Source organism: Prionailurus viverrinus, chromosome B1, assembly GCF_022837055.1.
Source record: "Prionailurus viverrinus isolate Anna chromosome B1, UM_Priviv_1.0, whole genome shotgun sequence".
NCBI classification, from domain to species: Eukaryota; Metazoa; Chordata; class Mammalia; order Carnivora; family Felidae; genus Prionailurus; species Prionailurus viverrinus.
Genome location: NC_062564.1, coordinates 172,245,177 through 172,260,909, shown reverse-complemented (window position 1 = coordinate 172,260,909; position 15,733 = coordinate 172,245,177). Strand labels below are relative to the sequence as shown.

At 39.6% G+C, this 15,733-nt stretch overlaps 1 protein-coding gene across 3 annotated transcripts in view; it reads left to right on the top strand.

The window, feature by feature from the left end:
* Positions 1 to 66: 66 nt before the first annotated feature.
* NSUN7 (NOP2/Sun RNA methyltransferase family member 7) overlaps positions 67 to 15,733 on the top strand; it is a 52,748-nt gene continuing 37,081 nt past the window's right edge. The window contains exons 1-4 of one of the 3 annotated variants that reach the window (XM_047855472.1): positions 67 to 239; positions 705 to 1,110; positions 10,775 to 10,833; positions 11,440 to 11,570. In XM_047855472.1, coding sequence (XP_047711428.1) covers positions 798 to 1,110; positions 10,775 to 10,833; positions 11,440 to 11,570 — 503 coding nt within the window. In that variant the 5' untranslated portion in view covers positions 67 to 239; positions 705 to 797. The other 2 variants (XM_047855471.1, XM_047855473.1) reach the window with 2 other exon arrangements.

The following is a 15,733-nucleotide window of genomic DNA, read 5'->3' as shown; positions in this document are numbered from 1 at the left end:
GGCCCTCTGCTGCGTCAGGCCACGCTCCCGGTTGCCACGGAGACGGGTTCGCGGCCGGCCGGCCGGCCGACCGCGAGAGGTGGGAGAGGCCGACCCTTGCCCGGCCTGAGCCGTGGGTCCACCCGCGCCGCGCTCCACCCAGCTCCGCCGCGGCGTCCGCGAAGGGCCACTGAGCGTGACCTGGGGAGGCCAGAAGGCGCGCTCTGCTTTCGGGAACTGGAGCAAAGCGAGCGCCGGAGGTCGGGGCCCCCCGCACCCCGAACACGGTTGGCGGGTGAAGCTGCATTTAAGCCAGAACTGCCTTCCCGGGCCGCCGCCGGCGCCCCGCCGTCCGGGGCTTCCCGAGGGCTCTGTTCAGACACCGGCCTTCGGTGCCCCAAGTGCAACGGCTGCCGCGTCTCCGTCCCCGAAGCCCCGGGAAACATCCGCCCTCCTGGGTAGGGGGCGCCCGTGGGGCCGCAGACGCGGCTCGTGGGGAGCGCTACCCCCAAAGGGGCCTAGGGAAAAGTCGCTTGGGAGAGGATTCCCACCTCCCCTCTCTCTGAGTGTTGGGGACGTTTGGTTAGGTCTTGTACGGCCCCAAGCATGGGACGCTCGGATCCGCCAGTAGATGCCACCTTAGTCTTTCAGGCCACAACGAAATGGGCCACCAAGTGGGTCCCGCAGGAATAGTGATTTACCGAGATAACCTTTTATTTTCACAGAGACGATACTTAAGGTACAGGGAAAAACCATTTCCTGGAACATCTTGAGTTGTAATTCGATCTTGAGTTACCGACGACAGTCAAGGGGCAAACATGCTTCGTGCCACGAGTGAACTGGAGTTTTCGAACGAAAAAAATACGGAGGAGATCTCCCAGCTCGCTTCCCTGGTGCTGTCAGGTGACACATCAACCGGCGAAAAAAACTCAACTGGTTTACCCGAAAAAACTGGCTATCCGGACTCCGTTTACATTATGGCAGCAAACATTTTTCAGGGTATTCGATTCGAAAAGTCGCCAGAGAAAGTCTTAATAAAGTATGGGAATGAACCCCTGCGGTCCTTGCCGGAGTCTGAGGATGAATCCTTTCAGCGTTCGTCCTATGAGCTGGCTTTCAGTGCTCTGAAGTGTGAGTAGTACCACTCTCAAGGATCGTCACTAAAATAAAATAATGAGAGAATTTGTGGAGCGCAGTCCCCTTCCCGCCCTCTGGTGCACACCAGGGTTTGTTTTCACGTATTTGTGTAACTTTGGTCAGATGCATGTCAAGGAATTTGGAGAGTTCCAGTAAAACAAGCTCTTTCAGGCCAGAACTGTTTTTCACTGCAGATTCCCTGTGCCTAGGAGGGTGCCCGTCCTTAGATGGATGTAATGCACAGTCATTAAATTGAACAGGGGAACAATTCCATTAACAGGAAGAATAAGAGTCCACTGAAGGATCCAAGTACAGTTACCCCCCACCACCACCTTGGGTTATTTCTTGGCATTTTCTGTGTTTACCTCTTGTATATTAGTGTATGAACTTACACAATTATAAAAACCAGTAAGAGAGGAACAGAGATGGAGTAAGAAGCCAAGGTACAATATATTAAAAATGAATATCAAAATCAAATCAACCCAGATTAAGATGATCCCATTCATAGCCAATAGCCTAAATTTTGAGAGCTTATACATTTATTCCTCCAAACTTCTGTAGAATTCCCTGTTCTAATTTGCCTCCAGGGTTTGAGATGCAGTGTTTCAGATTCGCTCAGTGGTGGTTAACTATCCACTTCTGTGTGTGGAGCTGACTCTAGGACAGAACCAAATACTGTTACTGTGAAAGCAAACAGTGGCAGGGTCTGGAGATCTTTGTTTTTGTACTAGCAATAAGCTTTAAAATAAGTTTAGAATCTTCTGATTCAGACACCACATTATCAATTGCTCGCTTGTCCCCTTTAAACTATAATGTTTATACTGGTTTGTAAAATGAGTGAATGTAGTTCCAAAAAGAAGTTCCAGAAATATTTGGAGTATTAACAGCATGGCTGAAATGATAAGCATATGGCTTCCTAAAGAGACACCTTGAAAGGGCAACACTAATTTGCATGCATTTCCTTAGTATTAGTACTTACTGGGCCTTCCACATTCTTGCACATAGGCACTTACCAGTTGTTTAGTTGAACTAAAATGCCCCGTTCATTACTTAGACATGAATATATATATTTTGGTAGTCTGCAGATACAAGGCAGCTCAACTCTGAAGCCAGAAATTTGTCAACATAGAGAAAAATTTGATGTCAAAAGGCATCTCTTTAATTTCCATTTCTTTGTTTTCTCCTGCTTGTGGATTTTTTTTTCTTTTTAAATGTTTTAACCATTTTTTCTTTTCCAGTGTAATCTTTCACATTATTTCATCCATTCCTTCTATCTGCTTTGAAAAAATGTAGTTTAGAGACCAAAATGTTGCACTTTAGATAATGAGCCAAATGAACATTTCTACATTTTCTCCTTGTAACAATGAAAGGCAGACTGGGCATCTATGTTAATTAGTTGGTATTTAATGTTAATGCCAAAATTCTATTACAGACAATTTGTTTTCCTAATGGAATATTGCGTCTTAGATTTAGGAATCAATACTAAAAACCTGAAATTATTTTGTATACAATTAATGCATTGACTAGATGGTCATGCTATAGTGATATGTACACTTGATTCTCTTTTTCTTCCTCTCAGTCTTTATTTCTGTTTTATGAAAGGGCTTTGTGACTATTTTATGTTTTTTAATGACCCAGAAAAATCCCATTAAGATAAAGTATTGTCATAGACCTTTACAAACCTGCCTTTGCTCGAAATGTTTGTTTTTTTTAATTCTAATTCTAATCTAAGCTGGCTTTGGTTGTTTACTTGGTACAAATATTTTTTTCTTCTTAAAATAATAATATATTGCTTAAATTATTATCTGAATAATTTCTGAATGTTCAAATAAAATCAAACCAGAATTTCTAAATGTATTGGATTTCCAAGATAATTAAGAGCCTGATAGTTTGCTTTAAGACAGTGGGGGCTCTGTGCATTTCCCTGGTAGCTTCTGTGTAATCAGTGTTCTACCAGTACTTTCACATGATATTTTATAAACTCATATTTGGCTTGGACCTTATAGGTTCAGAAAAGAAAACTCAGGATTTCTTCCCTGCAGTTTTTTTATAGGAGCAGTAAAGCTAAAAATGTTAATGTATAAACTAAAGAGAGCTTGGGTAATGATCCCTTTTATTGGTGAAGTTGTGAATAGGTGGTGTGTGTGTGTGTGTGTGTGTGTGTGTGTGTGTGCGCGCGCGCGCGCGTGTGTAGAAGTATAAGGAGAAGGAAAAATGACAGAAAATTCCTTCATTACATAAATGTTAAGTATACTCCTTTGGCTGTGTTTTCAGTATTTCAGTTTTATTGTTTACTCTTTTGTTGATGTCCTTTGTGTATAAGCTCTTTCAAAGGAGAGAATGTATTTATATCTGATTAACCTTTTGAAGGTTTAAAGGGCTCAGTATGTTTTTTTGAGGTGAAGACAGCCACGATTCCTGCTTTACTAAATAGCCCCAAAGTCAATTTTCTGTTAAAGAAGGTAATGAAGAGTAGCGGATTCCTTTTAAGTTTTATTTCTATCAAAGAAATAGAGTACTAGCAGCTAATTTGTTTTTTCAAAGACTCTCTGGATGTTTCAAGAATTCTAAATATTAAAAAAAAGAAAAGAAACTCTGGAAAATGATTTCTTTTTTTTTTTTTATTAAAATTTTTTTTTTCAACGTTTATTTATTTTTGGGACAGAGGGAGACAGAGCATGAACGGGGGAGGGGCAGAGAGAGAGGGAGACACAGAATCCGAAACAGGCTCCAGGCTCTGAGCCATCAGCCCAGAGCCTGACGCAGGGCTCGAACTCCCGGACCGCGAGATCGTGACCTGGCTGAAGTCGGACGCTTAACCGACTGCGCCACCCAGGCGCCCCCGGAAAATGATTTCTTAAGAAATAAACTAATGAACCACAAATAAAGAAAACAGAAAACTTGAAGAAAAAGATGTCCCTGAAATTGTTGGTATTATTCCTGGCTTAATTTGTTCTCCAACGTAAGTATATATAGTAGTTGGTGAACTTTCAGTCGCAGGAACTAACTGTGGCATTAGCCTGGCCATTTCAGAATCTTCTAACCTGTTAGTGAAAAACCTAGTAAATGCTTAATGTATGGTTTTATTATGACTTTGGTAATTAGTAATTGCAGGTGGGGTACGCAAGACCACCATCAGGGTCGGTGATTCACTGGAAGGACTTACAGAACTTATCACATCCGTTATGCTCATAGTTATAGTTTATTATAGTGAAAGGTTACTTAAAGTCAACACCAGAAAAAAGTGCATTGGACAGAGTCCAGGAGAGACCTGGTGCAAGTTTTCTACCGTTCTTTCCCAGCGGAGTCTGTGGACAATGCTTAATTCTCTTAGCAACGGTAGGACAACAGGAATGAAGTATTGTAGTATGTGAACGTAGTACTGAAGTATAGGAAAGCTCACCCAAGCCTTGCTGTCCAGGGTTTTTATTGGTGTCAATCATGTAGACAAAGAGTGACCTCGTGGCTGACCTTACTCAGTCTCTAGCTCTTCCAGAGGTCAAGCTGACACCATGTTGCCCACCAACGCCCGGTGTAAACACAGACACTGTCATCAGGCAAGCTATTCCAAAGGTTTATAGAAGTTATCTCCCCAGAGTGCCAAACCTTTCTTTGGAGTGTTCAGGGTTTGGCCATTCACTCCTGCTTAGTTGATTTTTTTAAAGTTTATTTATTTATTTTGAGAGAGAGAGGGAGAGAGAATGAGCATGACTAGGGAAGGGGCAGAGAGGGAGGGAGAGCGAATCCCAAGCAGGCTCCGTGCTGACAACTCAGAGCCTGATGAGGGCTAGATCTCATGAGATCCTGACCTAAGCTGAAATCAAGCTTAAGCAACTGAGCCACCCAGGTGCCCCGTGCTGAGTTAATTCTTGATTGTATAGCGATTCATTAGAAAAATAATCTAGATCAATAACCTCTTAAGCTCTGGTTGTCATGTAAGAGGTAAATGCAATTTTCTTGAATGAAAATAATAATAATACCTTATATTTACATAGCTCTTTGTAATTGACAAAACAAAATATCATTTGCTACACCAGTTCTTTGAGACACAAGATTCTCATTTTGCGAATGAAAAAAATTGAGGGAAACTCAAGAAGAGATTAAATGATATACTAAGGAACCAAGCAGGAAGAAGGTTAAAAAGAGGAAGTATTTTATCTGATTGGAAAGGGTGGTAGAACAAGAAACCCCATCCCTAATCCTAGTTTTTTATGGTTCCATGTTGTTGTTGTTTTCTTTTCATTTTTTATTTAAATTCTAACTAGTTAACATATATGATACAGTTGGTTTCAGGTATAGAATTTAGTGATTCATCACTTACATATAACACCTAGTGCTCATCACAAGTGCCCACCTTAATACCCATAACCCATTTAGCCCATCCCTTCACCCACCTTCCCTCCAGCAACCCTCAGTTTGTTCTCTATAGTTAAGAATCTGTTTTATGGTTTGCTTTTCTCTCCTTTTTTTTGTTTTCTATGTTCATCTATTTTGTTTCTTAAATTTCACATATGAGTGAAATCATGTGGTATTTGTCTTTCTCTGACTGACTTATATTTTGCTTAGCATAATACCCTGTAGCTCCATTCATGTCATTGCAAATGGCAAGATTTAATTCTTTTTTTATGGCTGAATAATATTCCATTGCATATACATATATACACATGTATATGCATATATGCATCTATTTGCGTATACAAATATATATATGTGTATGTATACACACACAAATATATATATATATATATATATATATATATATATATATATATATCACTTCTTTATCCATTCATCAGTCAGTGGACATTTGGGTTCTTTCCATAGTTTGGCTATTTTGATAATGCTGCTATAAACATGAGGGTACATGTACCCCTTAAAATCTGTATTCTCGTATTCTTTGGGTAAATACCTAGTAGTACAATTGCTGGATCCTAGGGTAGCTCTATTTTTAACTTTCTAAGGAACCTCCATACTGTTCTCCAGAATAGCTGCACCAGTTTGCATTAGCACCAGCAGTGCAGGAGGGTTCCCCTTTGTCCGCATCCTTGCCAACATCTGTTGTTTCCTGTGTTGTTAATTTTAGCCATTTTGACAGGTGTGAGGTGGTATCTCATCATGGCTTTGATTTGTAATTCCCTGATGTTGAGTGATGTCAAACATCTTTTCGTGTGTCTGGTAGCCATCTGGATGTCTTCCTTGGAAAAAATGTCTATTCATATCTTCTGCCCATTTCTTAACTGGCGTATTTATTTTTGAGGTGTTGAGCTTGATAAATTCTTTATAGATTTTGGGTACTAATCCTTTATCAGATATGTCATTTGTCAATATCTTCTCCCATTTCATAGGCTGCCTTTTAGTTTTGTTGATTGTTTCCTTTGCTGTGCAGAAGCTTTTTTATCTTGATGAAGTACCAAAGTTTGTTTTTGCTTTTGTTTCCCTTGCTTCCAGCGATATATCTAATAAGAAGCTACTAAGGCTGAGGTCAATGAGGTTATTGCCTGTATTCTCTAGGATTTTGATGGTTTCATGTCTCACATTTAGGTGTTTCATCCATTTTGAATTTATTTTTGTGTATGGTAGAGAAAGTGGCCTGGTTTCTTTTGCACGTTGCTGTCCAGTTTTCCCAACGCCGTTTACTGAAGAGATTTTTTTCCATTGGATATTCTTTGTGCTTTGTCAAAGATTAGTTGACCATATAGCTGTGAGTCCATTTCTGGGTTTTCTATTCTGTTCCATTGATCTATGTACCTGTTTTTGTTCCAGTACCATACTGTTTTAATGACTACTGTCTTATGACTTTGTCATATAGCTTGAAGTCTAGAATTGTGCTGCCTCCAGCTTTGCTTTGCTTTTTCAGATTGCTTTGCTATTCAGGGTCTTTTGGGGTTCCCAACAAATTTTAGGATTTTTTTGTTCTAGCTCTGTGAAAACTGCTGGTGCTATTTTGATAGGGATTGCATTAAATGTGTAGATTGCTTTGGGCAGTTACAGGCTTTTCAACAATATTTGTTCTTCCAATCCATGGGCATGGAATGTTTTTCCATTTCTTTGTGTCATTTTCAATTTCTTTCATAAATATTCTATATAGTGCACAAAGTACAGATCTTTTACCTCTTTGGTTAGGTTTATTCCTAGGTATCTTATGGTTTCTGATGCAGTTATGAATGGGATCAATTCATTGATTTCTCTTTCTGCTGCTTCATTATTGGCGTATAGAAATGCAACAGATTTCTGTACATTGATTTTATATCCTGCAACTTTGCTGAATTCACGTATAAGTTCTAGCAATATTTTGGTGGAGTCTCTTGGGTTTTCTACATAGAATATCATGTCATCTCCAAATAGTGAAAGTTTGACTACTTCCTTGCCAATTTGGATGCCTTTTATTTCTTTTTGTTCTCTGATTGCTGAGGGTAGGACTTCTAGTACTGTGTTAAATAACAACGGTGAGGGTGGACATCCCTGTCTTGTTCCTGACCATAGAGGGAAAGCTCTCAGTTTTTCCCCATTGAGGTTGATATTAGCTGTGAGTCTTCCATATATATTTTATTTTCATTACATAATGATTTTGTATTTGGTGATGCCAGCTTCCTTTCCCTGGCATTTACTTCTCTGAAATATTCTTCCAAAATGTTAGTGGCTAGTCTTACTAGTTTTGCCAAAAAAAGATTTAAATAATTTTATTGTTTCCCTCATTCTACACACAAACAGCATCTATCTATATCAAGGAGGGCCTTGATAGTCTTTTATTTTTTCTTTTATTTTTAGAGAGACAGAGCATGAGCAGGGGAGAGGCAGAGAGAGAGAGCGAGAGAGAGAGCTGGCCCCAGGCTGCAAGCTGTCAGCACAGAGCCCAACGCGGGGCTCAAACTCACAAACCGTGAGATCATGACCTGAGCCGAAATCAAGAGTCTGACACTTAACTGACTGAGCCACCCAGGGGCCCCAAGGCCTTGACATGCTTGAAGTGAAGATTCTAGAGGCCCCTCACATGAAGGAAACTCTATGAAAACATAATAAAAATAGAGAGGAAGAACCTAGAGGAGAATCAAAAGAAGGGACATCTTACACCTTTCTTCCAGAATGGGAAGAATGACAAGATGGGCTCTGTGGATTTGGGGGGTCTAATAAATAGCACTCCTCCTTTACACTTGAATTTGGTCCCACTGAGAGAGGAAAAAATATAGATGTTTGGGGACATAGTTTTAGATCTCTAACCAAGTGGCTTGCAAATCCTTTACTATTGAGTTAGAGACTTCTCATCTAATCTATGACACAGCTGAAGAAGTGTAGACCTTTCTATTGCACTTCCTGCTGACACATGGCAGAAAATCTTTCCCTGGGGAAGGCCCTTCCTTATTGAAAACATGAAGAATGGAGGTTTAGAGTTCTCTTCAACAGACTAAAGAGAATAGCTTTAATTAGTGGGGGACAAGGAATAGTTCAAGTTAGTGTGCTGAACTAGATAGGATAGGCAAGGTTTACAGTCTTCAAGTAAATCCTGGTAACTCAAATTAGTCATTAACAATGTGTTCTGTATAGCCATTCTGGTTTGTTATAAGAGGAAGATGAAGAAAGGCAGGCTAATGTTTTGGTAATGAGCATGCACTTTGGTGCCAGACTGTCTGGGTTTGAATCCCTGATTTGCTACTTGCTGTGTGACTGTGACATCCTACTTACCCATTCTTTGTCTCATTTCTTAATCTATAAAACAGGGATAATGATGACACCTAATTCATAGGGTTGTTATGAGAGTTAATTGAATACCAAATGGAGCACTTAGAGCAAGGTGTAGCACATAGAAAGCACTATCTAAAATATACAGTTACCACTAATGTTGATATTACTATACGAGAATGTTACGTAAATTGTCGATATACAAAAGTAATGCATTCTGCACCATATCAAAGGCAGCACAACGATGTTATCAGTTTTGACAAGACCCCCCCAAAGGATAAATGCAATGTTGGCAAAATCATCATTATTTTTTACATTCTGCCTCTCCTGTTTCTTAGGAGCTAAGCGTCTCCATTGCTCAAAATTCTATAGCCTGTTGAGGTCTGTGGTCTCAGAACTCCTTTATTCTTACGATGACCAGATTTTCTGTGACAAAAATTTGGACCCGTGCTGAGAATCTCTGAAGTGGTTAGGAACTGGTTTGCTAGTACTTTAGGGTGCAAATGAAGCCTTATTTTCCTTATAAGTGAAATGGGGATATTGCCTTGTATAATACAGCCATAATTGGTGGCTCAAATATGGATTAGAACTCCCAAAGGATTTCCTGTGAAAATTGGAGTCTATGCTCCCATTAGTCACTTCTTTTTTAGTTTTCCCATCCCCCAAATAAAAACTGAAATTCAAAAGTGTAGTGTGCCTATATAGTAGGTTTTCCACGAATGTTGAATGAATTGAAGCTAGCTAGCCTAGCTTTCTGCTCAACTGATTAAAACATTTATGGGGCACCTGGGTGGCTCAGTCGGATGAGCGTTCAACTTTGGTTCAGGTCATGAACTCACGGTTTGTGAGTTTGAGCCCCGCGTTGGGCTCTATGCTGACAGCTTGGAGCCTGGGGCCTGCTTTGGATTCTGTGTCTCCCTCTCTGCCCCTCCCCTACTCACGCTCTGCCTCTCTCTCTCTCAAAAGTAAATAAACGTTAAAAATTTAGAGAAAAATTGTTACATGGTCCATATATAGTTTTAAGTAGTCGTAACAAAAGGAACACTCATGCACACTGTGGAGGTTTTTCAATATGTCTACTTGTTTCCCTTTAGTACCTTTGCGGTTATCTCTCGGCCTGAATGTCTCTTCTCCCAGATCTTTCCATGGCTAACTCTTTGTCATTTGGGTCTTAGACTAAATGTCATCAATGTCTTCCCTAGTGAGTCCTACCAAATATTTCAGTAAGAAATAAGACCGATCTAACACAAACTCTTTGAAAGAGGAAGAGGGAACACTTCCCACCTGCTTTACAAGGCCAACATAACCTTGGTACCGACATTGACAAGGACATTATAAGAAAAGAAATGATAGACCAATATCCCTCATAAACATAAACATAGAATAAAACTAAATAAAATTTTAGCAAATTGAATCCAGCAACATATAAAAAGGATGCAATATTTAAAATAGATCCTCTTAAATGTTTCTCAAAAGACGTAAATTAAAGGTTGGAATTCCTTTATTACTACTTTAGGTATTCAGATAATGCTCCTTTGACTAGGATATCATGTGAAGCCTGGGTCCTAATGGTCCTGGATTCATAAATACGACAAATATTCATCATGTCATTATAATTTGGGTCTTTGTCAAGAATTGAGATATATTTTAATTATGAAAGTAAAAGTAGTTGGTGACACTGTATAAAGTGTATTTTTTTAATATTTATTTATTTTGAGAGAGAGAGCGCCTGTGTGCATGTGCATGCACGTGAGTGAGGGAGGGGTGGAGAGAGAGGAAGAGAGAGAATCCCAAGCAGGCTCTGTGCTGTCAGACGTGGGGCTTGATCTCACAAACTGTGAGATCATGACCTGAACCAAAATCAAGAGTCAGATGCTTCACCGACCAAGCCACCCAGGTGCCCCTAAAGTGTATTTTGATTCCAAAGTTTTCATTTTCAGTTTTGGTATTCTCAGTAACAGACATTTTCCTTGTCTTATAGTTCAAGATATTTTGGAAGCTATATTAATAGACAGCTGTATCTTCCCAAGTACCACAATAGTAAGTAAACAACTTTTTATATAATTAGCTGTCTCATGATTGTTATTTAGAAAGTATTAAAAAGCCTTTAGATTTAAATCCAACTAGTTTGCTTATTGCTGAGACCTTCAGAACACATCCTGAACTCTCTCCTACTTCTTTTTTTTTTTTTTAATATTTTAACGTTTATTTATTTTTGAGACAGAGAGAGACAGAGCATGAACGGGGGAGGGGCAGAGAGAGAGGGAGACACAGAATCGGAAGCAGGCTCCAGGCTCTGAGCCATCAGCCCAGAGCCTGATGCGGGGCTCGAACTCACAGACCGTGAGATCGTGACCTGAGCTGAAGTCGGACGCTTAACCGACTGAGCCACCCAGGCGCCCCACTCTCTCCTACTTCTAATACTGATCGTAGTCCTTTCATTGTGATGAACATACCAAATATTGTCTCTTTAAAATGGTTTATTTTTTTATTGTTTTTTTTTCTATTTGCAAGTTCTCTACCAATACAACCAGGCTATGTAAAAATAGTCATATTTCTGTCCTCTCATGAAAACATAGTGGAATGGAAAATATTACTATAGATGTTGTTTGTATACTTTTCTTTATGTGTGTTTCCCCCTGGTAGCCAGATCATTTGAGCAGTCTTATTATTGTGATGCTGTATGATTTTCAAGATAGAAAATTTCAAGCTCGTTTCCTTTCTGATAATGAAGAACCCATAGCAGAAGTTCAAGAAGTAGAGAACCTTCTTAACAGGTAATTGTAAAAGTGCAAAGGATGTTTTCTATGAAATAATTATTAGTATTTTCATTGGTATATGGTATAATGTGTAGATAAGTTTCAGAAATTTATGGAGAAAATATATAAAAGTTCATGTGTCTTGAGTTCCTTTACAAACAGCCTTGAACAGGTTAAACATTCTGTTTAAAATCAAGTTGTTTTTGAAAGCTTGAACTGTAAGATCCAACTTGTAAGTATTTGGAAAATCATGAAAAATTCCTGGTAATGTTTTAGCACATACATAAATTAAACTTCATTTGAAACACCTATTATTTATTTACTTACCTTTGTTTACAGCTCTTTAAAAAAAAATCTAACGTGTATCAAATGAGAAAATTCCACTACTTGGGCAAATTAAAAAAAAAAAGCTTCAACATAGTTAAGAAAAACAAACATGTTTTAAATTTAAATTTGTTTTCTTTTTAGCCTAAATATTGGCAGAAACCTACCATGGGGATAATAATAGTACCTACCTAAAAAGGTCGTCCGGAAAATTAATTAAACAAATGCATGCAAAATGCTTAGCTTAGAGCCACACACATGGTAGATGGTCAATAGATGTTAAGTGCTACTATGGTTACGGCTTTTGTTATCGTGTTGTTGAACCTTAATGGAAAGCAGAATATAGCAACAACAACAATCTTGTAGGAAGATTTTTACCTAGTAAATAATCTGAAACAGTTATCAGTAGGATATCTGATTTTATATTGTTATGGGAAATCCAAGCAGTTTCATTTAAATTATTGAAGGCTGAGACCAGAGGATTAAGAACGGTGTAATAATAATAGCTTACATTTACTGAGCACTTAATATGTGTCAATCACTGTTGTAAGGAGCTCTTGTTAATAACAACATACGAGGAGGATACTGTTAGCAACCTGTATTTTGACACATGGAAAAACTGAGGCATAGACAGGTTACAGGAACCTACCTACCTATTGCTATAGATCGGAGAAGGGAGTAGCCAGATTCAAATTCAGGAAGGTGGATTCCAGAGTCCAAGTGTTAACCATTTATATGCTACTACTCCTTCCACTTAGGATAGTGAGGTTTGGTTGATGTACTCTGGAAGATTAAAGATAAGACACAGTCATATCTCATGTCAGATGTAGCCATAAGAAATTTTAAGATGGCAAACAGCAAGAGCATTCAGAGGTACATGCCCTCTGTGTTAGATAAGTAAGATCTCACCCCTGTTTACTGTGTGGGTTTTTGGGTAACCACCTCACTGCCCATCCCACTAGTGGGTAACCTGCCTCCAACCACAGGTGTCCAAGATGGGTACAAGTACATCAGAGAAAAATTGGTGGGGCAATATGCCATGGGACAGGCTCAAAGTTTCAGGTTTGCTGAGCTTCTCTCAGTTTCTGTTTGACTTAGCAGGACTCGGGAGACATTGATGGAAGCCCCATCTTAGTCTCGGTGAACCTAATGAGAGCTGAGTTTAGCCTGGGTCAGCCAGGAAAGCCATAGGGCTCTCACCAAGTAAGAAAGACCAGACTATGCTTTCAGCAGCTGCAGACTTTTAGCTGAATGCTAGCAAGACAGGTATGAATAGGACAAGCAAAGACCGTGGCTCAGGAGGCCAGAGGAACCAGAAGATCCTACTGTCTAAGGATTCCTGATTCCCCAGACTTTTCCCTTTCCCCATCATACCATGCTACCTCCTGCCTTGACACATACCGGTTACATTCTTGTCAGTGCAATAGTGTTTCCCCTTACACAAACCAATAAAGGCTTATATAATGCAAATCTTACTCACAAATTGATCGGTTTACCAAATTAACCAATTCATAGTATATTTAATTCATAATATGCTATAGGAGAAATGCATGTATAGTGATTGAATTGCAGAGAATAGTAGAGCAGTATACATGTATAAAGATACCACCAGAGTGTTTTAATCAAGAGTCTCAGCTTTCAAGTAACAGAAGCCATCTTCAGTTAGTTTGAGCAAAAATGATAAAGATACTGGGATGTATCATATAAGTCAAAGACTCAGAAAGAGAATGAAATCAGGAATTGGAAAGATTAGGACTTTCTTTATCTCTGCTTTTTAATCTTTTTATTATTGTTACTTTTTTTTTTAAATTTTTTTTTCAACGTTTATTTATTTTTGGGACAGAGAGAGACAGAGCATGAACGGGGGAGGGGCAGAGAGAGAGGGAGACACAGAATCGGAAACAGGCTCCAGGCTCTGAGCCATCAGCCCAGAGCGTGACGCGGGGCTTGAACTCACGGACCGCGAGATCATGACCTGGCTGAAGTCGGACGCTTAACGGACTGCGCCACCCAGGCGCCCCTATTATTGTTACTTTTTAATTTACATCCAAGTTAGTTAGCATACAGTGCAACAATGATTTCAGGAGTAGATTCCTTGATGTCCCTTACCCCTTTAGCCCATCCCCCCTTCCACAACCCCTCCAGTAACCCTCTGTTTGTTCTCCATATTTAAGAGTCTCTTATGTTTTGTCCCCCTCCCTGTTTTTATATTATTTTTGTCTTCCTTCCTTTATGTTCATCTGTTTTGTTTCTTAAATTCCACATATGAGTGAAGTCACATGATATTTGTCTTTCTCTAATTTCGCTTAGCATAATACCCTCTAGTTCCATCCAGGTAGTTGCAAATGGAAAGATTTCATTCTTTTTGATTGCCGAGTAATACTCCATTGTGTGTGTGTGTGTGTGTGTGTGTGTGTGTGTGTGTATACAATATATATATATATATACCACGTCTTCTTTATCCATTCATCCATCGATGGACATTTGGACTCTGTCCATACTTTGGCTATTGTTGATAGTGATGCTATAAACATGGGGGTGCATGTGTCCCTTTGAAACAGCATACTTGTATCTCTTGGATAAATACCTAATAGTGCAATTGCTGGGTCGTCAGGTAGTTCTGTTTTTAGTTTTTTGAGGAACCTCCATACTGTTTTCCAGAGTGGCTGCACCAGTTTGTATTCCCACCAGCAGTGCAAAAGAGATCCTCTTTCTCCGCATCCTCGCCAACATTTGTCCTTGCCTGAGTTGTTAATGTTAGCCATTCTGACAGGGTGAGGTGGTGTCTCCTTGTGGTTTTGATTTGTATTTCCCTGATGATGAGTGATGTTGAGCATTTTTTCATGTGTCGGTTGGCCATCTGGATGTCTCCATTGGAGAAGTGTCTATTCATGTCTTTTGCTTATTTCTTCACTGGATTATTTGTTTTTTGGGTGTGGAGTTTGATAAGTTCTTTATAGATTTTGGATACTAACCCTTTATCTGATACGTTATTTGCAAATATCTTCTCCCATTCTGTCGGTTGCCTTTTAGTTTTGCTGATTGTTTCCTTCTCTGTGCAGAAGTTTTTTATCTTGATGAGGTTCCAATAGTTCATTTTTGCTTTTGTTTCCCTTGCCTCTGGAGACATGTTGAGTAAGAAGTTGCTGCGGCCAAGGTCAAAGAGGTTTTTGCCTGCTTTCTCCTTGAGGATTTTGATGGTTTCCTGTCTTACCTTTAGGTCTTTCATCCATTTTGAGTTTATTTTTGTGTATGGTGTAAGAAAGTGGTCCAGGTTCATTTTTCTGCGTGTTGCTGTCCAGTTTTCCCAGTACCACTTGCTGAAGAGACTGTCTTTATTCCATTGGATATTCTTTCCTGTTTTGTCAAAGACTGGTTGGCCATACATTTGTGGGTCCATTTCTGGGTTTCTATTCTGTTCCGTTGATCTGAGTGTCTGTTTTTGTGCCAGTAGCAGACTGTCTTGATGAGTACAGCTTTGTAATACAGCTTGAAGTCCTTTTAATCTTTTTATCTCTGCTTCTCTCTTAGTATCTGCTTCATTCTCTTTTTCTCTTCCTATCTGCCTCTGTGCTTCTCTAGTCTACATGGAAAAAGCCCTACTCTTGCACCCCAGTTCCTGAGCTTACATGTTACAGCTGTCTTGTAGTATCTTCATGTAGACTAACTTATTTTATCATCTCCATACACCAATTCTAAATTCTAGCTCCCCCAGGAATTTGATTGGCTCCGTGTGGTTCAGGTGCCTTCCTTTGAGCCAATCCCCTGTAACCAATAGAGTGGGATTCTGAACTCAGACAGGACATTGACCTGTAGCTCATTGACCTGTAGATCTTCTGGGGTTTAGGGCTGGGTGC